Raw genomic sequence first — 27410 nt, forward strand, 5'->3', positions numbered from 1 at the left:
GGAGAATTGCTTCAATCTGGGAGGTGGAGGTTGCAGTGAGCTGAGACCGTGCCAGTGCACTCTAGCCTGGGTGATAGAACGAGACTCTGTCTCAAAATAAAAAAGAAGAGTGGCAAAGGGAACAACATACGTAAAAGGCATAGGAGGCCAGCTTGTATTTGTGTGGCTCAAGTAGGAGGGAAATAGTAGAGGACAAGTTGAAAAAAGAAATTGGGGTCAGCTTGGGAAGGGCCTTAGGACATGCTACAGAATATGGTTCTTGTGTAGGATTTGTGTAAAGTGGCCACATTATCACATTTGTGGTGGTACCATGCAGGTCAAGAGAGAAGGATGAAAACACAGAAGAGGGTGTTTTTTTGTTTTTTTTTTGTATTTAGAGGACATCAGAGAAGAATCAGTAGATTATAGGCAACAAAGTCTTGATAAAACTGCAGAAAAATAGCAGGAATAAAATCACAGAAACAAGTGAAAAAATCGAGAAGGATTCTGATTGTGGATAAGCTACCAGTTGACAATCGTGGAACACCATAATTGGAATTCTTTAAAGTTTAGAAAAAAAAATTTCAGGAAGTTTTGCCAGATAAAATATAAGATGCCGGCCAGGTGCGGTGGCTCACGCCTGTAATCCCAGCACTTTGGGAGGCCGAGACGGGTGGATCACGAGGTCAGGAGATCGAGACCATCCTGGCTAACACGGTGAAACCCCGTCTGTACTAAAAAATACAAAAAAAAAACTAGCCGGGCGAGGTGGCGGGCGCCTGTAGTCCCAGCTACTGGGAGGCTGAGGCAGGAGAATGGCGTAAACCTGGGAGGCGGAGCTTGCAGTGAGCTGAGATCCGGCCACTGCACTTCAGCCTGGGCGACAGAGCCAGACTCCATCTCAAAAAAAAAAAAAAAAAAAAATAAGATGCCTACTTAAACTTGAATTTCAGATAAACAATGAATAATATTTTAGTATAAGTATGTTCCGTGCAGTATTTGGGACATACTTACAGTAGACACTGTTTTTTGATGTGAAATTCAAATTTAATTGGGTACCCTATTTTTATTTGGAAAATCTGCCAATCTTAGTGTGATTCAAAAGGTTGTGAGAAGGCCTGGTGATCAGACTCAATGATCTGGTCCTTCATTTGATGATGGAGTGTTTTGAAGAGAGAATATTACCATGTTCACTTGGAGGTCAGAAGTAAAGGCCCCAGGGAAGCATTTTCTGGAACACAGGGAGAAGCTTTTGGGAAGTCTCTTACACATTCAAGTACCTGGTAGGGATTTATTTATTTACAGTCTTACTAGGTTGTAAAGTGATTTGATCAAGAGAAATAGGGGAAATAATACTGAACTATAGAAAAGAGAAAATCCAAGCTGTAGAAAGCATCTAATGCTCAGCAGACTAGAGCTGCCATGTCTTGTGTATTCAAGGAAACAAAATGGGGTGTTATCCCCTCTGAGAGGGATCACTGAGTCGGCTTTATCAAGTGTGAGCGAGACTGGGCTCACTGTTTCTTATGTTCTTGATAGACAGTGGCCCTTGTGTTCTGGCTCCTGTTTTTATTAGAACTGCAAAAACATTACAGAAACCCCAACAATGAACACTCAGCTGAGAATGTGAGGTCATAGCAGTGTGAATGTGACCTCACAGGGAGTCAGGTTCTTGGAAGGCTGTGAGGCTCGGCAAACCCTGAGCTTGGGAGCTGAAGAAGACTGGACGGGGCCTCAGAGAGGAAGGATGGTCCAGCCGCACCCCAGGGATTGTGATGGGCTGTTGCTGGTGTCTGTGCGGTTGCTGGTAAGTTCGTATTGCCATCATATTGTCACGCTTTCTGATTTAAAAGGAGCAATTTTGGTTCTTGTTCAAATGATCTCCTAAGTTGTGAAAAGGATAGAATGAAGCCGTTTGGGACTGAGGTATTCATCCTTTGTTCTTTATTTTCTCCTTTTACTGAAGCCTTTTTGAAGAAGATCCAGAAAGTCTGACACACACAGATATTGCGATTATATCGTTTTGGTGAATGTGAAGAAAATTAGGTGAAATCACCTGGACTGGGCAGCATAGGGGAAAAGGGGCAAATACGGAGGATGAGTGACATGAGGAATGGAATGATTTTGAGCAGTAAATTTTTAAAATGTGTTATTATTAGAATGAGAACTTGTATTTGAACAAAATTGGGCCAGTATTATATATGTGGTGTAAGTGCATTGTTTGCACAGAATGATTAAATAAATGCCATGAATTTTCCCTGGGAAGTGAGCAGTAAGTAGTGGTTTAATTAAGAAGAAAATCCTTTCTTTGACATTTGTTTTTACTACATGATAGGAAAAGTACGCATGGAAACACAACTCCAAGGGTTTTGTTTTGTGTGTAATTATAAAAAGTACTTGTTTGTAATTAACATGGTTCTTGGAATAAATATTTTACATTTCTTTCACTTGTATGGGAAAACACAAAGTAACCATGAAGAAATTTCTACTATGAGTTTTCTCATAGGTTATACTGTCGATAATGATTATTCAATTTCCTGATGGGATAGATTTCACAAAACTGAATGGTAGTGTTAAGTCTCTTTTTAAAAAAATTTTTTATGTCATAGTTGGGGGGGTCTCACTGTGTTGTCCAGGCTGGTCTCAAACTGCTGGGCTAAAGCAGTCCTCCTGCCTTGGCTTCCCAATGTGCAGGGATTACAGGTTTGAGCCAGCACACCCGGCCATGTAATGTTAAGTCTATAATGGAAGATGTGGGATGAAAAAATCATGCATTTAAAAAGGCATTTTCATGGAGATTTTATCGTAATGAAGCAGTTTAATTTAACTGGTGGGTGTGTCTGTTGGGAAACTGTTCAGGGTGTTGAGGGTTACCATACATCTTCGTTTTCCTGGGTCAGTTCCAGTGATTGTCTGCTATTCTGCCATTGATACTGACTGTGGTTTGGTATTTGACTTAGAGTTTTAATAAGTGAACTATTACCATTAAAAGCCATGGTAAAATAAGTCGGCATGGGTTTGGTAGACCTAACTTTGTATTCCCAGCTTCTCCCATGGTGTCATCTGGGAATGTGTCATTGACGATTTTACACAGTTGACTTTAAAAGACTCTCTCTCTTTTCCCTATTCTTAGAGCTTCATTTCAAGGGCAGGATGTCTGGTGCTTGCTGATAAAGTGTGCTTGGAGAAGAGTTGCTAGGGACAGTTAACTCCTTCTAATCCTGTGGTGGTTGAAGGGAGTATGAGACTCTGCAGTTGCTTGTTATACCAGCTGGTTGTCGAGGAGCCCTGGCTGCTTTCTCAGTGACCTTGAAGCATAAGGCCAGCGCTTCCTTGGTAGAGCAGTGGGAAAAGGGAACTTGTAAATGAGGTAGAATAAGTGACAAGATAGAGCAGTTCTGCTTAGAAATGCATTTATTTTTGCTACAATGGTTTTTGTCATTTAGTGATATAAGTTTACAACTTATTTTTTAGATTCAGATTTTTGAAAACATAACACCTTTGAGATCATTGAAATACTATATTACTTACTATATTAAAGTATAAAATCGGGTGGTTTGGGCATATTCAGAGTTGTTTAGTCGTTACCACTGTCTTAAGGATTCCTTCATCACCCCAAAAGAAAAAGTTGCCCATTAGCAGTACTACTTTTTTTTATTGATAATGCTTTCTTTATTTTGTAACGATTATAATAGCATGTTTCCCCTTTAGAGTGTCCTGGTTTAGACAGTAAATGGTTATTCTGCTTAGTGCAAGCCAAGTTAAAGAACTATGGCGTAGAGCAAGGGCAGATAAACTCCCATCCATGGGCCCAGTTCTGCCCAGCCTGGAATGGCTCTTAGGTTTTTTAAGGTTGTGACAAAACAACAGCAAAGCAGCGTGTGTGACAGGGGCCACATGTGGCCTGCAAGTCTACGATATTCATGATTTGGTCCATTATGGAAAAATTCTGACCGCCCTTGGTTTAGCATCTGTGGTAAGTGTGTTCGAAGGCCGTTTAAGCACATTTTATCATGAGCATGTCTTACTTCCAAGTTAAGATAAAGATTTGGAAATTAAGGTGTCCTCATTAGTTTCAGTGTTACAAATACGTGAGAACCATCTATAGCTGACCACAGGCTGTAGTGTTTAAGCCCTATCAAGGGCCAAGTTCTCAACGTGTTGCCTGTGGAGCTTTCTTCCTTCAATAGGTTTGTGAGATCAAAATTATTGTACACTAATTACAACAACATTATTTTTCTTTTTCACTGCGTTGATATCGTATGGTACAAAAACAGCAGTGGGGGTCTTAGCAGAATCTCAAGCAGTGGCACCAGACTCTTCCAGTCATTGTATTCTCCACTGTCTTGTGCTCAAAATGAAAATAAAGGCCAGTTTCACCTTTAAAAACAACCCTTAATGGAACCAGTACAGTTTGTTTATTTCATTTCAACGCTTGAGTTCATGTCTTTTTAATTTTGTGTGTGATGAAATGGGATTAAAGCGCTTCTGTTCCTGATAGTCTCCAGGAAAAACATTAATCTGTCATTTAAGTTAAGATTAAAAAATAGTCACTTTTTTAATTGAATGTCATTTTACCTTGAGAGAATGACAAACTATGGTTATTGGCAAACATCTTCTTGAAAATAGAATAAGTCTATTACATTAAGGAAAACAGCTGATAATATTTGTAGCAAATGATTACATTTGAGCTTTCGAACAAACGTTATAATTTTGGAAAACTCGTATCTGCCACCAAAGGTTTGGCAGCTTCCCAATACTTAGACTTTTCATTAATTGTGACATTAGTGAATGTGATTTTTTTTTTAAGGTTATATAATGAAATGTGTCAACACATGTTTTGCAAATAACCAATGTGTGTATTATAAAATCATGTGTTGATTAAAAGATCCATTCAAAGTATAAGAGATTTTAATATCAAAGTACAAAAAGTTAATTGACACAAATTTAGATTCCATATTGCAAGTAAGAATATCCTTTAAGAAACTACCACTTACCTCATTTTGGTGTTATATCAAAAAAGAATATCCGCAGTTATCTGAAAAGGATATTAACATATTTCTTTTCTTTAACGAAAGATGAGTGAGGGCAGATTTTCTCAATGTGCTTCAACCAAAATAATATATTGTTACTGGTTCCCATTAAAGAAATTTGTGTTTAAAAAAATCAGGGAAACACTGTGATTTGTGTCACTAAATTTTATGTTCTTTTGGAAAACATAGTTGTATCTTAATAATATTTGTTATCTATAACAGGTTTATTTTTAAGTGAGTTAAAAATGTTTCTATTTTCATTACTACTATGGTAAATATCAGTAGGTATAGCCCACATAGTGGAAGCTCTATGGAATCTTTCTAAGAATGTAAAGGTCTGGAGACCAAAAAGTTTGGGAACCGCTTGCCTAAGATTTAGGCAATCTTTAGTTCTTAAAAATATGATAACTGAAACTACTTTTATGAATATTTAAACATAAAATGATCTCATCTAAGATAGTGTAGCCAAACTAAAAGAAACTATCAGTATTTCATCAGATATTTTCCTTTTTGCCATATAAGAAATATCTATTATTTTCTCTCTTTATCAATTATCATAGCAATGCTGGGGTGAAAACAACACAGCTAGAAGCTCATTCTGAAATGGGGAGCACTGAAATTTTGGAAAAGGAGATCCCAGGAAATCTCAGTAATGGTACCAGCAGCAATGTGGAAGCAGCGAAAAGGTTGGCCAAACGCCTTTACCATCTGGACAGATTCAAAAGATCAGATGTTGCAAAACACCTTGGCAAGAAGTACGTTCTGACCCATTGCTGGAATCTGAATTCTCTCCTGTTTTGTGTGTGTTTTAAATGGTTTACCTTTCAATAACCAAGTCTATTCTGTTTCCTTATAGCAATGAATTTAGCAAACTAGTTGCCGAAGAATATCTGAAGTTTTTTGATTTTACGGGAATGACGCTGGATCAGTCACTCAGGTATGACTAAGCCTCACTGCTGCTCTTCATTACCTTCAAATGATTAGTTCTTAGAGGAGAAAGTAATGCCTTCTAGCTAGAATCTTATTTTTTTTCTTAAACCTCCAGCTATAGGGGGAGTATTCCTTCTCCAAAATGTTTGGGACCAGAAGTGTTGTGGATTTCGAATTTTTTCCGGTTTAGGGATGTTTGTGTTATACTTATCCAGTTGAATATCCCAAATCTGAAAATCTGAAATGCTTCAGGAGCATTTCCTTTGAGCCTTATTTCAGCAGTGAAAAGTGTTGTAGATTTTGGAGCATCTCTGACTTTGAAGCATTTTGGATTTCTGATTTTTGGGTTTGGGATGTTTAACCAGTACTTTGTGAACTTAGCTAAAATTGTATTATAGATTTTAAACACAGCAAAGAGTAAAAAAAAGTATGCATTTAATGAAATCACACATGAACTGATATTCTGCACCTAATGGGAAGCCTGAGTTCAGATGGTAAACAATTGGTAGCATAGCAAATCTGGATTAAAAAATGCCATCTGTAGGAATTTTTCTGTTTTTCATTTTTTTATTGTGGTAGAATACAGATAGCATAAAACCTATCATCTTACCAATTTTCACGTATACAGTGAATGGCATTAAAAACATTCATAATGTTGTCCAGCCATCACTACCATCCATCTCCATGATTCTCTTCTTGTAAAACTGAAGCTCCATACTTGTTAAAGAAGGATTTTTTTTCCTTCCCTTCCTTTCCCCCTGCCCCGGCAAACACTATTCTACTTCTCTTTTCGATGACTTTGACTACTCTGATGTAAATGGATATATACATTATTTGCATTCTTGCGATTCATTTAACTTAGCATGTCTTCAAGGTTCCTTCCTGTAGCCTATGTCAGAATTTCTTTCCGTTCTAAGGCTGAGTAATAGCCCATTATGGGGAATATATAAATACCACCGTTAGCTTCAAGAGACACTTGGATTGGTTCCATGCTTTTGCTATTGTGAGTAATGCTGCTATGAACATGAGTGTACCAATATTTCTTCAAGACTCTGTTTTCAATTGTTTTGAGTAGGGAGTTTAGTATTTGAATGATCAGATTAACACACGCACACAAAGTTTATAAACTGTAGAATTTTTTTCCTGTAGCCCAATAGCCTTTTTTTTTTTTTTTTTGAGACAGAGTCTCGCTCTGTCATCCAGGCTGGAGTGCAGTAGCACCATCTTGGCTCACTGCAACCTTCATCTAACAGGTTCAAGCAATTCTCCTGAATTAGCCTCCCCAGTAGCTGGGACTACAGGTACGCACCACCATACCTGGCTAATTTTTTGTATTTTTAGTAGAGACAGGGTTTTGCCATATTGGCCAGGCTGGCCACAAACTCCTGACCTCAGGCAATCCACCTGCCTTGGCCTCCCAAAGTGCTAGGATTGCAGGCATGAGCCACCCTGCCCAGCCCCAATAGCCTTTTAAGGTGATACTTTGGAATTAACTCTTCAGTGGAATAAAAATGAATGTCAACATAATCAGTAGAAAGTATCTGTAAAACTGTTTCCAACAATACCCTCTTGCTCTGACCTTTTCAAAGGAAGATGTCTAAAACTCACTGATTCTCACTTTTTACATTATATTGTATTGCAAGTTTCTAAGAGTAGCTGAAGATAACACCTAGTAAGCATTTAATTTTAAACACTACTTATAAAATGTCAGTGTCTGGAAGAATTCTGAGATCAGCTAGCGTAACCCTTTAATTTTACAAATGAAGAAACTGAGGCCTGGGAGGTGAAGGGAGGATGTTTGGACTGGAGTGTAGTACTCCAGTGATTTATTGCGGGACTCTTTTCATGCAACAGAGGTACTCAGGCTTTCTAACAAAAACAGTTAACAGTGGATGAAAGATGTATATTTTTGCCTTGCATTCTGATGTAGTTTATCAAAGTTAAGAAAAATTAAAGTTTTGTCAATACAGTTTGTTAACCTTAATTATAGCTATAATAAGAAGGCAAAATTTTCATAGAAATGAAGCTTATGGTGTGTTTCTTACAATAGTAAGATTTCTTAGACATTTTGAATGATTTTTTTTTCCTTCCTATCTCATGTTTAGGAAAATGGATCTACATTGTCAGTGGAGGGTCATCTGGATTAATCTCAAATAAACAGTGCTCTTAGTGACTCTGAGCAGATTAGTGTGTGGTTTTTGGCACACTTCCTATAACTTAAAGATACTTTTATACATAAACTGATTTCATTATGCAAGGAATAAATTACTTATATCTCCCGATTTCCTGCTCCCATAACAAATTAATATTAAAATGTGATAACAGACAAAATTAATAGAAATCTCCTGTGTACAAAGCAATGTAAGTTATAGTGGCTTTAATAGAGGTGACAATCATGTAACAAAATTACAGAAGCACCCTGATGCGTGTAGAGTTTTAAAATCGAGACTTTATGATGATGTATTGAGTCTTAAGTGGTCTTTTTTTTTTTTATCTGACTTTTTAAAATTGGCTACTTGACACTTGGTCATAATGAGGAAATTACCTACCTTCCCAAGTCTTTCTTGATGTATTGACCACTCTGTTATCACCCTGTCATCTTTCAAGTTGACTTTTTTTTTTTTTCTTTTGAGACGGAGCCTCCCTTTGTCATCCAGGCTGGAGAGCAGTGGCATAATCTTGGCTCACTGCAACCTCTGCCTCCTGGATTCAGGCGACTCCTACCTCAGCCTCCTGAGTACCTGAGATTACAGGCACCCACCACCACGCTCAGCTAATTTTTGTATTTTTATTAGAGATGGGGTTTCGCCATGTTGGCCAGGCTGGTTTTGAACCCCTGACCTCAAGTGAATGCCTGCCTTGGCCTTCCAAAGTGTTTTTATAGAATTTAAGTACTAATACAAATTTATCTTGAATGGCTATCTAGTAAATGATTTTTTTGCAGGCAGAGAATAACTTTATAATATCTTACTTTGTATAATTAATATCTTAGGTTTGTATAAATTGACTTTTAACTATCAAACAGTGTGATAGCATTTTCTAAAATTTCACTTTTTAAATTTCTAATTCTCTTGTAGGTATTTCTTTAAAGCATTTTCTCTCATGGGAGAAACTCAAGAACGAGAGAGAGTTTTAATACACTTCTCCAATAGATATTTTTACTGTAACCCAGATACTATTGCTTCACAAGGTAATCTGATACAAATCCTTGAATTTCTATTTTATATCAGTGGTTATTTTCCTTATTATGAAAGTTAAATTTTACTATGAGAAATTATATAACTTCAATTAGCTAGTGATAACTACTAACACTTCTATTCATTCTAGTCTATTTAATACTTAATGTCAAATTGGAATTAAAGTTTAGTTTTTATGTGCATTTTCTTTCATTGTGAGCATTTTCTTGTGTCATTAAATATTCTGTAAAAGGATAATATTTAAGGACAGTATGCTATCCTTTACTGTTATTTAAATTATTTTGTTTTCCACTTCTCTAGTATGACAGCATACTTTAAATTGTTCGTGATTTGTCACTCTAAGATGTTATGTAATTAAATGAAATTTCAGTTTTCTTATTTCTTATACATTTGGTCTCTACGTTTCTTGTTGAAAGCTCATGTATCCAGAGTTTTGGGGTTAGTTTTGGAAACATGAACAAATCTCACTGGTGGTTGCGCTGTGTCTCTAGTGCTTTTGCTTGATATTAATTATAGTGATACCACAAACTTCTGTTGATGATTTTCATAAACTGTGAATTTATGCTTATTATGCTATTTTTACAAAGTAAACGACTTAATTGTAAACTGTTCATTTGTGGACCTACCTTGTTGAAGAGACATCTTTCCTCCATTTCAATTCCTGCAATAAAGCACACTTTTCGGTGTTCGAAGTGAAGCACTTTGACTTTCATTTGGAAAATCTTTCATAAACTTACAGATTATGGAGTAAATCACTGAGACTAGATTCACAAGAAGTAGTAATGACCTCTCAGCCTCAGTATTGCCGATTAACCTCGATAATGTCCTTGGTATTGGCCAAAGTGCTTGCCTCTACCTTCTCTCCATCCCCCAGGCTCTAGTCAAAGTTAATTCATCACCTGATGAAGGCCACATTCCTATCAGTAAACGATGCTATTTGGACTAGTTATTCACTATCTCTGTCCCCATTAGCCCTGACCAGAGAAGAAAAGAGAGAAAAGCGGGCCGTTTTTATGAGAACCTTCTGCAAATCTAAGAAGATGTTTACATTCTTGGATAAAAAAAGAAATATGGATTCGTGTACTTAATTGGCTGTTGATAAGGATATTTGAGAGTTGGCTGCTGAGTTCTTAAAATACTTCGGAGAATTTGTTTTAAATATATGTAGAACTTGTGATAATAAAATGGTACTAGAATAAATACACTTTTAGCCATTTGGTAGCATCTACTTAGAGACACTGATAACAGAAATCACCTACTATACTAAAGAACTTATCTTTTAAAAATACCCTGCCTTTAATTTATGAGTACAGTAATTAGACCTTTCTAATTTAGCGTAAATTGGTAAGATTTTTACCACATCTGAAACTGCTATTATCTACTGTACTTGTATAGAGAATTAGTAGAGTGAGACTAAAGAGAACAACTAATTCTAATGTTTGGAAATGAGAATCTTTACTTGGAGAACATTTTTGTATGACTTCAGCCTAACAGAAATGTGTCTTTAGAGGATCGTATTTACTTGTCTTCCATTGTAAGCAATGCTTGTCTGGATATCCTTGTACTATATATAGATCCTTAATTATTGCTGTAGCGCAAAACCCTGGAAGCCGATTTGTTGTGTCAAAAGACACTGTTTCAAGGTTTTACATGTGTACCACCAAATTGTCCTCCAGAGAGGTGAGAACAGTTTATCAACAGTGGAGTCCAGTTCTGTGCATTGAGGTTCTTTCTATATGGAAATTATTCTCATCCATTTTTTGTTTCTTAAAACAAATAAGCCTGTACCTAGCACAGTACTGTTTTCATAGGTTCTGAATGTATCATATTAATGATAACAAGGTGGAGTCCAACAGTAAAAAGCGAATTCATGCTTTCTTTTCTTGTGTCTTTCTTCAGATGGAGTCCATTGCCTTACCTGTGCAATAATGCTTCTTAATACAGATCTGCATGGCCATGTAAGTATGGATTTGTGAAACTTACATCCAAAACATGTCGGGCTTATCTCCACTTTTATGTCTGTACACATTTATTTTCTGCCTCCCTGTTCCTCATTCTCTACATGGTTCCCATGGCAGGTGAATAAAAAGAAACCTTTGCAAAAAGAAATAATTTTTGTATTTCACACACTAGCACAGAGTATGATTTTAAATGCATCGTCTTGGTTCCTGGAGTTATTTTAGCAGTAATGTGTGTGTTCTGTATCTTCTTTGTCCAGTAGATGGCAGACAGAGCTTTTATTTGTTTTTGTTTTTTGGTTGAGAATTACAGTTGATAGGTAATAATGGAGAGAATATAAGTTAGATCTGAAAATGTGAATCATGTTTTCACTACACACCATAGTGAGTCGAATAACTCAGGCTTTCTTGTGGTCCTCAGTTTACCTAGTCTTTTACTAGTTGAAATAATAAAATAATCATCCTCTCATCATCTGCTTAAGATAGAGGATAAAGTTTCAAAATGTATAATTGTACATACACTTGCAAGTTTTGTAGAAGTAGACTTTTAGCATTTATTCGAACTCTTCATAATACTCTTCAAAATAAATGAACCTGGGACTATGAAGTAATTTTTACTCTAAGTAAATATAGATTAATCCATATTTAACAAATTCTAATTGTATTTTGAAGAAAAAGTCAGATGTCCACGTAGAGTATATTATCCCTTGATTTGCTGTAATAAATCTTAAAATTTAAAAATTACATATAAAGAATTGATACTTAGATATTATGCTAGTCACGTAATTTCCTTTTTTCGAAAACACAGTGTTCCCTTTTAAGAAGGGCACCATGGAGCTCTATGGGACCATTAAGTTGGACTAGCTGTTGAAAGAGGAAGGGATTCAGGGGAGAAAGGGTTCCACCACCAGAAAGCAAAGAGGAGATAGAGTGATGGAATCCCAATTTTAACATCATTTTAACATACCTCAAAATACTCAGCTAGAAAGTTCCTTTTGCCATTTATAAGAGGTGAATTTAGAATCACTTGTAAACATATGTAGCACCTGTCCAGAGACAATACCGATTAAGAGAATTACAGATCCTTTCAGGAAGCATTCTTGGGCAATAGCACTGCTAATATATCATGTGGAAATGCAGGCATTTGACAGTGTGAACATTAACGTGGGTACCACAGTGTAACATTCATCCAGCTTTTTAAGGGGATGGCCAGTCAGTGGATTGTCCTGACCACTCTTTGCCTGTTACTGGCCAAGCAAGTTTTCACTGCTTCGTCTGCCTATTTGGTGATAGCAGTTGCTCTTTGCACCCTTTTTTCCCTTAACCTTTCTGGCCAAAGGAGATAATGTTGACTGTGTTTGGCCACATATAACATTGATCCAGGCCGGGCGCGGTGGCTGAAGCCTGTAATCCCAGCACTTTGGGAGGCCGAGACGGGCAGATCACGAGGTGAGGAGATCGAGACCATCCTGGCTAACACGGTGAAACCCCGTCTCTACTAAAAAAATACAAAAAAAAAACGAGCCGGGCGAGGTGGCGGGCGCCTGTAGTCCCAGCTACTCGGGAGGCTGAGGCCGGAGAATGGCGTAAACCCAGGGGGCGGAGCTTGCAGTGAGCTGAGATCCGGCCGCTGCACTCCAGCCCGGGCAACAGAACTAGACTCCATCTCAAAAAAAAAAAAAACAAAAAACATTGATCCAAATCAGTGATCACCAACATGAAGAATTCTCTTCACATTAGATATTTTGAGGTTCCATCAACATAGAAGAGTTGTATGTTTAGCATCTGTTAACTGAGAAAATGTTTAATGATGGGAGGAAAAAAATTCAGTAATATTGCAATTTCTGTTTAAAGGTTGCAGATCTCTAAGAGCTTTTGTCACATTTTTGATGATTTGTTTCTACTAAATCCTTGATTGCGTTTTTTAAAAGCTAATGGCTTTAGTAATACTTTTACATATGCATGTATCTTACTCATAACTTGAAATGTAGCAACCAATAAAGATGTTATTTTTTACTAGATATCTCAGCATGCTTGATGGCTAGATAAGCTGTGGACACCCTGGTGTCAGTAGCTACAGGTTTATTGCTGCAAATCTAGGACATTTGCCCTTCTTTACACTTACAAGGAATTCTAAGGAGATTAGATGAAGCATCCTGCTGCTTCTTGGCAACTGGGATGGAAGAGAGTTTATATAAGTTAACATTTTAATATTATCTTGAATTAGGCCAATGACAGATAATTAATTGGCAATAGTAGCAAAATTAATGACAGAAGAGGGAGAAAAATTATCAATAACAGTGAATCTCTGTCATATTCAGGATCATCTGTTTGGTGATGAGTAGTTCTCTGTTATAAAAATGTGTGCGATATACTTGGGATTGTCTGTTTATGTTTTCTGTATTAGTTTTCTATAATGCATGCTGTTACAAGTCTGTCGAATATAAAGTAGCTATCATAAGAACTAACCATGTAAATGTGTTTCTTCTATCTTTCTCCTCTGGATTCATTTTAAAAATAAATTATTCTTCTAGGTGGTAAGTTTTTAATCCATAATTCTGGATGTAGCTTCTCTTGCATCATGATTGCCTGATTTTTTTGTTGTTGTTTTAGTGTTTGTTTGACTTACTAGCATGGCCCCTATGAAATCGAATCATACAGGAGATAAAATGAATTATTTCTACTGTTCTGCTCCTTTTCATCTTCTCCTTAATGCTATGCTACCTAGAATATGACCACCCATTACTTGATCCAGTGCCAGAATAATCTTCATGGGGAGTACACTAATAAACCATTTTTCTTTTTTTCTTTACCATTGTGTTGTGATAGCAGTACTGCAGCATGATCTCTCTAAGAAGTGCCAAGACCAGCCTGTCCTCATATGATTTCAATAGGGGAGGGCTGACTCCCCTGTTGGGAGGTTAACTTGTTTTGGCTGCTCTTGGTGAACCTTTTTCCTTTACTCTAAGGAATGATGTACTGAAAATGCATTGATATGGGCCTTGGTTTGGCCTGCTAATTTCCTTACTAATAAAATAATGGAATGTGTACTAATATTATACTTACAGTTAGCTAGTGTGACATGTTGAAATGCCTCTCTTTTTCTAATTTTCCCCTTCAACAAACATATATATATGTGTGTGTGTGTGTGTGTGTGTGTGTGTGTGTGTGTGTGCGCGCGCGCCTCCTCCTTTCCATACTCTTCGCTATTTGGGTAAGGATTAGAAGTGAATAAGGCAATATTCATGGAAGCCACACGTTCTCTCTGATGGTGTTGGCTAGGCTGACCTCATTAGGTTTCATTGGAGTCATGGTAGCAGGTTGCTGAGGTGCTATGATGGGAAAACACTGGGGAGGTGTTTTAATTTCATGTTGGATTATATAAAAACTGTCTAATTAGGCTTGGTAAAAAACAATCTGAAGTATATATAATATTTGGGGGGAGAAACTCAGTACCTGCTTTTAAAAAAATGTGTGACTGATTGATCATTTTCCTAGCAATAGTATCTACTTGCTTTGACTTGTCTGCAAGTAGTTTATTCCCTTAGAATTGTAGTGATATGGCGAATTTGCTATATAATTTGTTTTATTTTCAAAATACCTCTTTATCTACAAAATACATATGTAAATTAAACTTCTGTACATACAGATACATTTCTCTTAAACTCTAGAGTTTCTTTCTTTGCTGTATTGGAAGTAAGTTTTATTGAATATTGCTTGAATTATCAACAAGGAAAGAGTTGAAAGTCTTTTTTCTTAAACCTTGTTTGAAATGGTATGAATAAGATATGATATGTTAGAATAAGTTGATACTTACTGCTTGTCTGGACAGATCTTCGAAAGTGTTTTATCTGTTACCACTAACTAGCTTGCTTGTACTTCAGTCATAGTTTAGTCAGGTTCCTACCATGCTGGCGGTATTATCACCCAGGGCTGGTGTTCTAAGGTAGTAGGAGGGTTAAATATAGAATTGCATGGCACTGAGGAGTGAGATAGATTGGAGCACAGTCAGTTGGCCAGTTTCACAACTAGAAAGTCAGAAGAGATATAAGTCAGTGGCTGGCCAAGGTCAGGCCATTGTAAGAGGCAGTAGCCAGGGCATTATTTTAACCAAGATTTTTTGACAAAATGTATCTTTTAACATCAAGGCTCGAGATTTTCAGTAGCAGTTTCATTCCAGCGTCCCTCTGTTCTCCAGTATTGGCAGGAGCCAGCCCACCATGTACAATTGGTATAAGAGCCTGGCTGTGGTTCTTAAAGGTGGCTCTCTTTATTGGGCTAGGCCTCCTACATATACTTTGCCCTTGACATACTCAGAGCATGTTGCGTATCATGCCCCCTGTGGTCTGAGTTTAACGTATGAGGCAGGACCTTACTAATGTTTTTAGTATTGGGTTTTAAGTTTCATAAGGGCTAAAACCATTGCTAGTACAGCTTACTGGTAGGGAGAAGAAGATAGTCAAGGAAGAAAGTATGTTTAAGTTTTGTAACAGAACAGTGTTAAAAAAATACATGTGGAGTTCAGTGTGAGACAGATAGTAGGATTTCATTATTTCTTTTCCAATCTATAAAATTAATTATTGCATTGGCTTTCTAGGAGCCTAGAATCTTAAATACTGGATAAATATTTGATTTATTGTCAGTAGTGGAAAATGACTATTACAAAAATTATTTTAAAAATTTAAAGCTTCACATGGTGCTATTAAATATTTTCATTGTCAAAAGCATCACAGACTTCCATGAAGTTGATGAACCTTATAGACTTAATATTCTCAAGAACTCTGCATCTGTAATGATCACTATTGTAACTGGCAGCTGCCTTAAGTACATTTGCATGCTGTCCTCTCATCTTCGTGCAGGATAATATCTTCCCTGTGGATACTTCTTGTGTCTGTGCTTCTCTGTATCTGTGATGCCCTCTGCCATGAAAGCTATCATTGGCATTCTGTTTTCTCTCTGAGCTTTCCCCTGCCTAGATTGCAGCCATGGTCATAATTTCTATTGTGCCAGCACTGCCTTCTCCTTTGGAGTCCTCTCTCCTACCTCCTTGGTGCTGTGTCTGTCTTGTCTATTTTTTCCCCCCTAAATTATTATTTGCGAAGATCTCTTTATTTATAACTGTTTAAGGTCAGGGGTACATGTGCAGGATATGCAGGTTTGTTACATAGGTAAACAAATGCCAATGTGGTTTACTGCACAGATCATCCCATCACCCAGGTATTAAGCCTGGCATCCATTAGCTATTCTTCCTGGTGTTCTCACTCCTCCCACCCTCCACCCTTGGACAGGCACCAGTGTGAGCTATTCTGCCCCATGTGTCCATGTGTACTCATCATTCAGCTCCCACTTACAAGTGAGAAAACATAGTAATTGATTTTCTGTTCCTGCCGTAGTTTACTAAGGACAGTGACCTCTGGCTCTGAATGGGAGAAAAAAATTGTAATTTATCCATCTGACAATGGTCTAACATCCAGCACCTACAAGGAACTTAAATGTTCTGTATAGCTTTTGCTATGCAGAAGCTCCACAGTTTAATTGGATCCCATTTGTCACTTTTTGCTTTTATTCCGATTGCTTTTGACATCTTAATCATTAAATTTTTGCCCTTGCCTGTGTCCGGAATGGTATTACTTAGATTTGCTGCTAGGGTTTTATTGGTTTTGGGTTTCACATTTAAGTCTTAAATCCATCATGTCCCTGTAAAGGACATGATCTCATTCCTTTTTGTGGCTGCATAGCATTCCATTCTGTATATGTACTACATTTTCTTTATTCAGTCATTGATGAGCATTTAGGTTAATTCCACGTATTTGCTATTGTAAAAAGTGCTGCAATTAACATTTGCATGTGCGTATCTTTATGACAGAATGATTTCTGTTCCTTAGGGTATGTACCTAGGAATGGGATTGCTAGGTCAAATGGTATTTCTGGTTCTAGGTCTTTGAGGAATTGCCGTACTGTCTTCCACAATGGTTGAACTAATTTACATTCCCACCAACACTGTAAAAGCGTTCCTTTTTCTCCACCACCTCACCAGCATCTGTTGTTTTTTGACTTTTTAATAATACAGCCATTCTGACTGGTGTGAGATGGTATCTCATTGTGGTTTTGATTTGTGATATTGATCAGTGATACTGAGGTTTTCTTCATGTTTCTTGGCTGCATGTATGTCTTTTGAGAAGTGTCTCTTCATGTCCTTTGCCCACTTTTTAATGGAATTCTGTTTTTTCCTTATACATTTAAGTTCCTTGTAAGTGCTGAATATTAGACCATTATCACATGGACAAATTATAAAATTTTTCTCCCATTCTGTAGGCTGTTTACTCTGATACTTTCTTTTGCTATGCAGAAGCTCTAGAGTTTAATTTGATCCCATTTGTCAATTTTTGCTTTTATTCTGATTGCTTTTGACATCTTAATCGTGAAATTTTTGCCGTTTCCTGTGTCTAGAATGGTATTGCCTAGAGTTTCTGCTAGGGTTTTATTGTTTTTGGGTTTCACATTTAAGTCTTAAATCCATCTTGAGTCGATTTTTGTATGTGGTGTACGGAAGGGATCCGGTTTCAGTTTTCTGCATATGGCTAGCCAGTTTTTCCAGCACCATTTATTAAATAAGGAGTCCTTTCCCCATTGCTTGTTTTTGTCAGGTTTGTTGAAGATCAGATGGTTGTAGGCATGTGGTCTTATTTCTGGGTTCTCTATTCTGTTCCATTGGTCTGTGTGTTCATTCTTGTACCGGTCATGTTGTTTGGGTTACTGTAGCCTTGTAGTACAGTTTGAAGTCAGATAGCATGATGCCTCCAGCTTTCTTCTTTTTGCCTAGGATTGCTTTGGCTGTCTGGATACTTCTTTGGTTCCATATGAATTTTAAAATAGTTTTTTTCTAATTCTGTGAAGAATGTCAATGGTAGTTTAATGGGAATAGCATTGAATCTGTAAATGACTTTGGATAGTACGGCCATTTTCATGATATTGATTCTTCCAATCTTCTATGAGCATGGAATGTTTTTCCATTTGTGTCATCTCTGATTTTTTTGAGCAGTGGTTTGTAGCTCTCCTTGAAGAGGTCCTTCCTTTCCCTTGTTAGCTGTATTCCTAGGGATGTTATTATTTTGTTAGCAGTTATGAATGGGAGTTCATTCATGATTTGTCTGTTGGCTTGACTGTTGGTGTGTAGGAATGCTAGCAATTTTAGCACATTGATCTTTGTGTCCTGAGACTTCGCTGAGGTTGCTTATCACCTTGAGAAGCTTTTGATCTATGCTTTTACCTGACTTGGAGCTTCCCAGACACAGTGGCCCCAAGGCTGTCATCCCTGGAGCTTCTCAGTCGTCCTAAGAGAAGAATCAGGGCTAGATTTCACAGTTTCAGAGGGTTTCTAGTGGGGTCTGGCATTCATTTTCACCAATACTCTTTCTGTCTTTACAACAAGGATATGGGGAATAATAGCCTGAGAACCTAACCATTAGTTGTTGAAATGTTTTTATAGAAAAATGTCATGATCTAAAAATGTTGAATTGTAAAATGAACTTTAGAATAGAATTTACTATCATATTACCAAAGGTCTAGACTTTAAAAGGAATCCTTATCTAAGTATGCCATAGGTTAGTCTTGCACTGGTCAATTTTGTTGGTTTCTATGACCTCTCAGAATGAAAGCCTTCTTTCCTTTTTTCCATCCTCTCTTCCTTCACCTGTCCCCTTTCCCTGCCACCTGTCCCCTTTCCCCGCCACCTGTCCCCTTTCCCCGCCCTCTAGCCTCCCACTTTTGGTAGTTTTGCTTTTTTTAGAACAGATTTATGTATGCAAAATACCTCAGGGTAGCTTTAATCAGTTGTGTCACTGGGGCTCATTGAGGGACCTCCCATTATCTAACTTATACATTATTCAGTCTTCTTATCATTGTAAGCTTTTTACATTGGCACAGTTCTGTTATAGAATGTGATAAGGGAAAGCAGGTCAAATTCTAAGTCAGTTTTGCTCTTTCTTACTTCTTGCAAATTGATTGTGGAGGAAGGAGGGAGGAGTGAGGATGAGGGTGGCTGAAACCCCTGACTCTTCTTTCCAATCCTGTTGCTTAATTTAATGCCTGTCCTGCTACAGCAATCAAATTAAAAATTGTTTGGTTAGTCTTTGTAATTTGACGGTGAGTTAGGTGTGTTTATCTTCTCAAATGTTAGGGGAAGTGCTTTCTAGGAAATATCAATAGAAATCTGATATTTCAATGTTCTCAAGCTTTTTGGTCCCAGGATAGCTTTATACTCTTAAAATGTTTGAGGACCCCCAAAATCTTTTGTTTATATTTTAATATTTATCTGAAACTAAAACTGATAAGATTTTTAAATTGCATTAAATCATTAAAAACCCATTAAGTGAATAACACATTTATGAATAATAGTTATACTTTCCTACGTGAGAAATAAAGAATAGTGCTTATGATTGTTGCTCATCTTTTTATATTTGGCTTAGTAAAAGATGGCTAGATTGTCATATTTGTTTTTGTTTATAGTTGGTTGCAGCGTATCAGAAGTCATGTATCTTCTAGAAAACTCCACTGTATATTTGAGAGAATGAAAAAAATGTTTTTAGTGTTACTGTAAAAATAGGGTTGACCTCATGGACATCTGGAACAGTGTCTCTGAAACACTTTGAGAACCATTGTGCTGAGGTACTATTTTTAGTTCCTTTTTTTCTTTTTACCACTCTGGCTCCTTTTTCAAAGGCAGGATATTATAGGATAGGTGGGAAAAGTCCCAGTGACATATCAGATACTCCTAAATGTTGAGCTTTTAGCACTTAAATGAGCTCTGTGATTAGGGTTTATGAAAGAGCACATTGAATATCCACTGTAGTCCTGGTTTGAAAATTTACAAGGGGTCCTCCTTTGCCCACCAATCCTATATTTAAAAAGAAATGGACACCTGAGGGCAGCATGACATAATCAAACTTACTTGATAGCAAAACATACAAAATAAAAGCGAAACAGGAGCTTTCAGCAGAGTCCCATAACCGAAGTAATTACCAAATCAGTAGTATGCCTTTCCACCATTTATTGTAACATGTTGGAGGAGGTGGAATTGTCATATGGGAGAGTATGCCTGCTGTGTTTTTAATATCCTGAGATTTATGAAGCCAGATTTTACCAATGGATGAGGAGGGCTTTTAGTTTCTCTGAAAGCATGTTTTCCACAAAGCTTCCAGACCTGACACTGTTAAAAATGAAGAATTTTAGAATCATTATGCTTAATTCTTCAACCTCTGGATCTGAGTATATGCTGTTGTCTGCTTTCCTGGTGAATACCTAATTGACACGGCTGGCCTATTCACAGCTCTCCTAGGGCTGATATTTAAGTTAGGCAATGGTCAGAGCTTTGTAGAAGTTCCATTGCCAGGGATGGCACTCTCGGGCACGCTCAAAGAGTCTTGGTCACCTGTATGCTGAGTGTGGTGCCGGAGCTTGTATATGGTTTCTGGCTGCTCCTGATGTGAATGAGATTCTCCATCTTCCCTTTCGCCTTTGCTCTCATTATTGCCACAGAAGTTGGGAGCTGCTTCTCTGTTACGGTGGGGGGAAAATGCCCTTTATTTTAACAAAGCAAAAACCTGCGTTTGGAGTATAGAATACATCGGGGTGCCTAACCTGTTTGCCTGCTCACTCACAATGTTGTCCTCAATACCAATACCACTTCCTTCTGGTTTGCTTTAAGACAAGGGGTGGACAAATTATGACTCACAGGCAAAGTCTATCTGGGGCTTGTTTCTGTAAATCAGTGTTATTGTAGCCATATCCAGTTGTTTACATCGTCACACCAATTACAGTGTTGAATAACTGTAACAGAATATATGACTTGGAAAGCCTAAAATATTTACTCTCTGGTCCTTTATAGAAATTTACAGAACTTGTCTGTTTTGGACTCTTGCCCTTAGTTCATGAAACCTGCTAGAACTTGCACACTTGTTTCCCCAAAGTCTTTACTAAAAATTGTATATGGGAATATATTAAACATATCGAGGATAAGTATTTCCAGAAATGATAAATTTATCAAGGAACTTTCCCCTAAAGGGCATTTAATGTATCTTTAAATGAACACAGAGAAAACATCTTTTTATCATGAGAAAACATTTGAAAATGATAATATTGTCGATACAGAGAGTAGCCTTAAATTGTCATGGGATGACATAAGCCCCCGATATAGAGAGTATTTTGACTTTTGATTAATATTTGCTCCCATTAAGGACAATACCTTGATTAGGTAAATATTTAAGAATTGGGCCTGCCTGGAATTTTGGGATTTCAAATAGAATTCTTTTTTTTATTTTCCATTTTGTCATCTGTTTTGTTATTTGATATTTTTTAAGTTTGATTGAAATGCCTACTGATTTTAAAGGTAATGATCTAGAGTTTCATCTTTAGTTGCATCTGTTTTGATAGAAAATGTATTGATTTCAGGGTACCACTTCTGTGCCTCTCAGTGCATCAGGAGGCATTTTCAAATCTCCATGCTTTATTTATTTAATGGGAAGAAATTTAAAATAGGAGAAAGTACTATTAAAATACTTCATTGGCATGCAGCTGGTCAGCATTTGTTTCAGAGCAGAGCTACTTTTATTCAAAGTTATCCAAAACTAATTTGGGAAGAAAATGAATGGAACTGTATCAGTGTATGAGCTTCTCTTGGATACTTAGAATCCTTGAGACATAAAATCACTGATTAGAATCCACTGTATTTATTGAGTAGTGTTTGCCTGAATAATAGTATTTTAAAATAATTGATACAGCTTGGTACATGACAAGGAGAAAAAAATCCAGACATCATGAGGAGTATTTCTTGATGACAAAGACTTCATTTTACTTTTACTCCCTGTGGAAATGGTATAAAGGCCTGAGTGGAAGGAAGGTATTTAAATACGTGCCAGGAAGCAGCAAAATGGACTGATCTGACTCCTCACCTTTTGTTGCTAATAATTTTTGTCTAGAAGAATTATCAATGAGTCAGAGTGCAATAAACAGATGTAATCAACTTCAGCTAGTCAAACATTCAAGAAGTTGTTGGACATTTTTAACACACAGACGACCACATTTCTTGGTTATCTTTATTCTCTGCATCGGTAAGAAAAGGCACAGTCTATTGGATGATTGTACTAATGCTTACTTACTGCATAGGACTCCAAGTATTTGAATCGGCTTTTGTTGGTCTGAATCTATATGTCCATCTTGCCCACCTAACTGCCATTTTTCCTAATGGCTGTTTCAAAGTCCATGTGAGTCAAACTGGTATCTTTATGCTGACATAGATAATGGTATGGTCACTGTTGAAACTGGACAGAAGGCAGTGCCAACTAAGCAGTTAAAATAAATCTGAATTTAGGATGAAGTACGATTTCATAGACCAAAACAGCTTCATGGACTTACTGTTTTAAAATGTTATGAAATATGACAGTTATTACTTAAATGATGTTTTCATTTATTCCTTAAAGTAGAAATTAATGGTGTCCTGAAAAAACCCTTTTGACTCTGTAGCCTTTAAATATCTTGTTCCTGAATCTCCCAAAAGAATTTTTTAAAGATAGTATCTCTTCTTCAGGTTTAAAGTTGGAAACTTTTTATTGTAAGTTTAAGTATAGGTGTATCTCATTTTATTGTCCTTTGCTTTATTATGCCTTATAGTTACTGAACATTTTTCCTAACAAAGTGAAGGTTCATGGCAACCCTGTGTCAAGCAAGTCTATCAGTGCCGTTTTTCAGTGAACCATCCCCATGTAAGATGGCAGACTTAATTGATAAATGTATATGTTTTGATTGCGCCAAAGACTGGCAATTCCCCCATCTATCTCTCCTCAGGCCTTCCTTATTCCCTGAGATACAACAGGATTGAAGTTAGACCAATTAGTAGCCCTAGAATGGTCTCTAAGTGTTCAAGTAAAAGGAGGAGTTTCATACCTCTCACTTTAAATCAAAATCTAGAAATGGTTAAGTTTAGTGAGGCTGAGATAGGCCAGAAGCTAGGCCTCTTGCACCGAACAGTTAATAAAGTTGTAATGCAAAGGAAAAGTTCTTGAAGGAAATTAAAAGTACCATTCCAGTGATCACAAGAATAAGAAAACAAACTAGCCTTATTACTGATTCAGGGCAAGTTTTCGTGGTGTAGGTAGGGTATGCAACCAGCCACAGTATTCCCTTACACCAAAACCTAATGCAGAGCAAGGCTTAGAGTCTCTTCAATTCTGTGAAGGTTGAGAGAGGTGAAGAAGCTGCAGAAGACAAGTTGGAAGCTAGCAGAACTTGGTTTATGAAGTTCTAGGAAAGAAACTGTCTTCATAACATAAAATGCTTGGTGAGGCAGCAAGTGCTGATATAGAATCTGAGGCAAGCTCTCCAGAAGGTCTAGGTAAGATATTTTTTCTTAGAAACAAGGAAGAACATTTTATAATAGTCAATTCATCAAGTTGATGAAACACTTCTAATCAATATAAGCCTCTGTGATACTATGATAAATAAGAAACACAGATTTGATCTCTGCTCCTGGTTCTTGAAGTGAACCTCCTGAGTGACAGGAGTTCTGACACAGAGCTCCTAAATGCCTTGGATGATGATGGGAGCATCGTTTATGCTAATGAGGCAAGCCTTGGTGAGCTCCTAGATGAGCTCAGCATGGGGACAGCTCGTCTGGGGAAACAACCGTGTGATTAGAGGGGTGGAATTTTCAGCCTCCCCTCTTTCCTCACACACCCCACCTCCAGTGAGCAAGAATCGGCTGAAGGTTTAGTTGATACCAATGGCTATTGATTTAATCAGCAATGCCTGTGTTATAAAGCCTCTGTAAAAACCCCAAGTATGAGGTTTGGAGAGCTTTGAGGTTGGCAAGTACATCTATGTACTTGGAAGGTAGGCATCCCAATATCACAGGGACAGAAGTCCCAACACTTCTTTACAGACCTCACTCCATGTATCTTTTTATGTCACTGTTTATATCCTTTGTAATATCTTTGATATTAAAGGGATAAATGTTTCCCTGAGTTCTTTGAGCCCCCCTAGTAAATTAAACCCAGATAGATGATCCTGCAAACCCCCATTTATAGCTGATTAGTCAGAAGTATAATTGACAACCCACTGCTACCAATTGACATCTGAAACTTGGGGTGATCTTGTAGGACTGAGCCCTTAACCTGTGTGATCTCATGATATCAGCAGATACATAGTGTTATAATTGAATTATAAAACACCCAACTGGTGTCTGCTGGAGAATTGGTTGTGTATGTGGAGAAACCCCACATACTTCAGTGACTATTGTGTTGAGGGGTGTGTGAGTGTAGGGAAAAGGTTTTATTCCTTCTGAACACATAAGCCATGAAAGACCAATGGAGAGAATTGGAGGGAGAAATAGTTTTATTGAGAAATTAGTACCATACTTTAAATAATGTTTAGAATCACCACACAAGATATCAACAAGGAAATAGACTTGAAAAAAATAAAAACCAATTAGATCTAACAGATATCTAACAACAGGAGATTAATCTTTAAAGTATACATGGAAAATGCTCGAGGACAGGACAGAAGTCTCAAAAAGGGATTGAAAACATACAAAACTTGTTTCTGGACATAATAGAATGATACTAGAAATCACTTAAAGGACATTTATCGTAGTCAAACAATTTACTCCTAAGTAACTAATGGTTCCAGAAAAATTTTATAAGAGGAACTAAAAGATAGTGATGAAAATAAAAATATGTTAGCCAGTTGCATTGGCTCACGCCAGCAGTTTGGGAGGCCGAGGCTGGCAAATCACTTGAGGTCAGGAATTCGAGACCAACCTGGCCAACATGGTGAAATGCCGTCTTTACTTCAGAATACAAAAAGTTAGCCAGGCCTGGTGGTATGCACCTGTGGTCCCAGTTACTCGAGTGGCTGATGAGGGAGAATCAGTTGAGCCCAGGAGATGGAGGCTGCAGTGAGCTGAGATCGTGCCAGTGCACTCCAGCCTGGGCAACAGAGTGAGACTACGTCTCAACAACAACAAAAATAAGCAAAATGAAAATACAACATAAAAAACTTATGGTATATAGCTGATGAATTGCTGAATTGCAAATTCATTGCTCTGAACTGCTGTATTTTAGAAAAATGTCAAATTTACAATCTAACCTAATGAAAGAAACAAAAGCAAACTCAGTCCAAAGAAAGGAAAGGTCAGAGCACAGATGAATGAAATAGAGAATGGAAGAGTAATAGAGAAAAAGCAATGAAGTCAGAAGTTTATTTTTTAAAAAGATCAACAACTGACAAAAGTTTAGACTGACCATGAATAAAGAATCCTCAAATTACTAAAATCAGTAATAAAGAGGGCTTTACTATTGGCCTTATAGAAATAAGTATTGTAAGTGAATATTTTTGACAGCTATATATCAACAAATTAGATAACCTAGATGAAATGAGCAAATTCTTAGAAAGGTAAAAACAACTGAAACTCAAGAGGAAACAAAATCTGAATAGATCCTTAGCAAGTGAAGAGTTTAGTAATCAAAAAACTTCCTACAAAGAAAAGCCTAAGATCAAATGGCTCTACTTGTGAATTGCATCAACATTGAAAGAAGTTTTAACATCAGTTTTTTTACACCCTTCAGAAAAAAAGAGGAACACTTCTCAAATAATTCTATGAGGGCACTATTACCCTGATACCAAAATGAGACAAGTCATAATAAGAATATCCTTTATGAATATTTCTTGCATTCAAAAACAAACCTAATTCAACAAAATATAAAAAGGATTATATAGCATGACCAAGTGAGACTGCCACTGCCCTGCCTACAGCCATGTGCCACTCACCTGCGTGCCACTTGGAGGCTTGGTGATGACCACTAGGCCATTTTTACCCCCACTGCTGGCACCCAAAGCTGTAACTTGGGGCCCCAAGTTAGCCCTCTGTTGCTGTTGCAGCCACAGACATTATGCATGCCACCTAAGGGCCTGGGGACCCATTCATTCAGCCCATTGTTACCACTGCTAGCACAGACAATCCACTTGAAAGCCAAGGATTGGTCCGACTGACCTGCTTTTACCAATATCCACATGTGTTGACCGAGGTCCTGCATATCCGTCCCACAGTTGCCATGATTGTTACCTAAGAACTGGCCTGTCTGGTGTCCCTTTCACTAGCAAAGTCTCACTACAGCCTTTATTAAGAGCCACAGCTTTATCCACTGAGGAACTCATAGACACCACTGATGCTAAAGATAGACAAAGAAGTCATATGGAGACTGCACTGCTTCTCCCACCCAGAATCAAAGCCAAAACGCGTTACCCAAACAACACTATAGATAGCTCTATAGAAAAAAATTTCTTTCCCTTCAAAACCCGATCCATAGAGTTGGATGAAGCAAATGTTACACCAGATGCATAGATATAAATGTAAGGACACAAGAAACATGAGAAATCAAGGAAGCATGAAACATTCAAAGGAACACAATTCTCCAGCAACAGATGCCGACATTTAAAAAATCTATGAAATACCTGATAACGAATTCAAAATAATATTTCTGAAAACCCAGGTACTACAGAAAACAGATGAACAAGGAAAAGAAACATTTCACAATCTGTATGAAAAATTCAACAAAGATGTCAGAAAGAAATTAAATAGAAATCCTGAAGCTGAAGAATTCAAAGAGTAAAATAAAAAATATAATCATGAGTCTCAACAACAGACTCTAGATCAAGCAGAAGAATTTGTAAACTTGAAGACAGGTCTTTTGAAATAACCTGAGCAGATAAAATTTTTAGAAAAAAATCAAAACGAAGAAAGCTTATGTAACACATACAGTGACCAAATATTGGAATTTGCAATTTTCTTGGGAGAGAAGAGACGGTTAAACGCATAGAAAACCTATTTAACGAAATAATAGGTAAAAACTTCTCAAGTCTTGGAAGAGATACAAACATCAAGATATAGGAAGCTCAAAGATCTTCAAATATATTCTACCCGAAAACGTCTTCTCCATGCCACTTTAGAGTCGAACTGTTAAAAGTCCAAGAAAATTAATTCTAAATACAGGAAAGGGGTCAAGTTAAATAGAAGAGTATCCCTATCACACTAATGGCAAATTTCTTAGCAGAAACCTTACAGGCCATGTTCCACGGTGGAAAGGTCTATACAACCCTACCCTCAAAGTTCAAAGAATATGAGAGGCCAAAGAAAGAGGCTGACAAATTCAGTTTCTTTTTTTTTTTTTCTATTTAAACATTTATTATTCAAAGGGAAAATACTTTGTTAAATTAATTAGCTATTTTACATTTACGGGCAGAACAAATGCATAATGTCTTAA

At 37.2% G+C, this 27410-nt stretch overlaps 1 protein-coding gene across 1 annotated transcript in view; it reads left to right on the forward strand.

Moving 5' to 3' along the window:
- The first annotated feature begins 1613 nt into the window (after positions 1-1613).
- The window catches only part of PSD3 (pleckstrin and Sec7 domain containing 3), a 274984-nt gene continuing 249187 nt past the window's right edge, over positions 1614-27410 (forward strand). Inside the window, exons 1-5 of the mRNA XM_011934855.1 lie at positions 1614-1786; positions 5573-5767; positions 5869-5949; positions 9020-9132; positions 11039-11097. Of these exons, the coding sequence (XP_011790245.1) occupies positions 1755-1786; positions 5573-5767; positions 5869-5949; positions 9020-9132; positions 11039-11097 (480 nt within the window). The 5' untranslated portion in view covers positions 1614-1754. The remainder of the gene's footprint in view (positions 1787-5572; positions 5768-5868; positions 5950-9019; positions 9133-11038; positions 11098-27410) is intronic.

The sequence above is a fragment of the Colobus angolensis genome, unplaced genomic scaffold (genome assembly GCF_000951035.1).
Source record: "Colobus angolensis palliatus isolate OR3802 unplaced genomic scaffold, Cang.pa_1.0 Scaffold14, whole genome shotgun sequence".
Lineage (NCBI taxonomy): Eukaryota > Metazoa > Chordata > Mammalia > Primates > Cercopithecidae > Colobus > Colobus angolensis.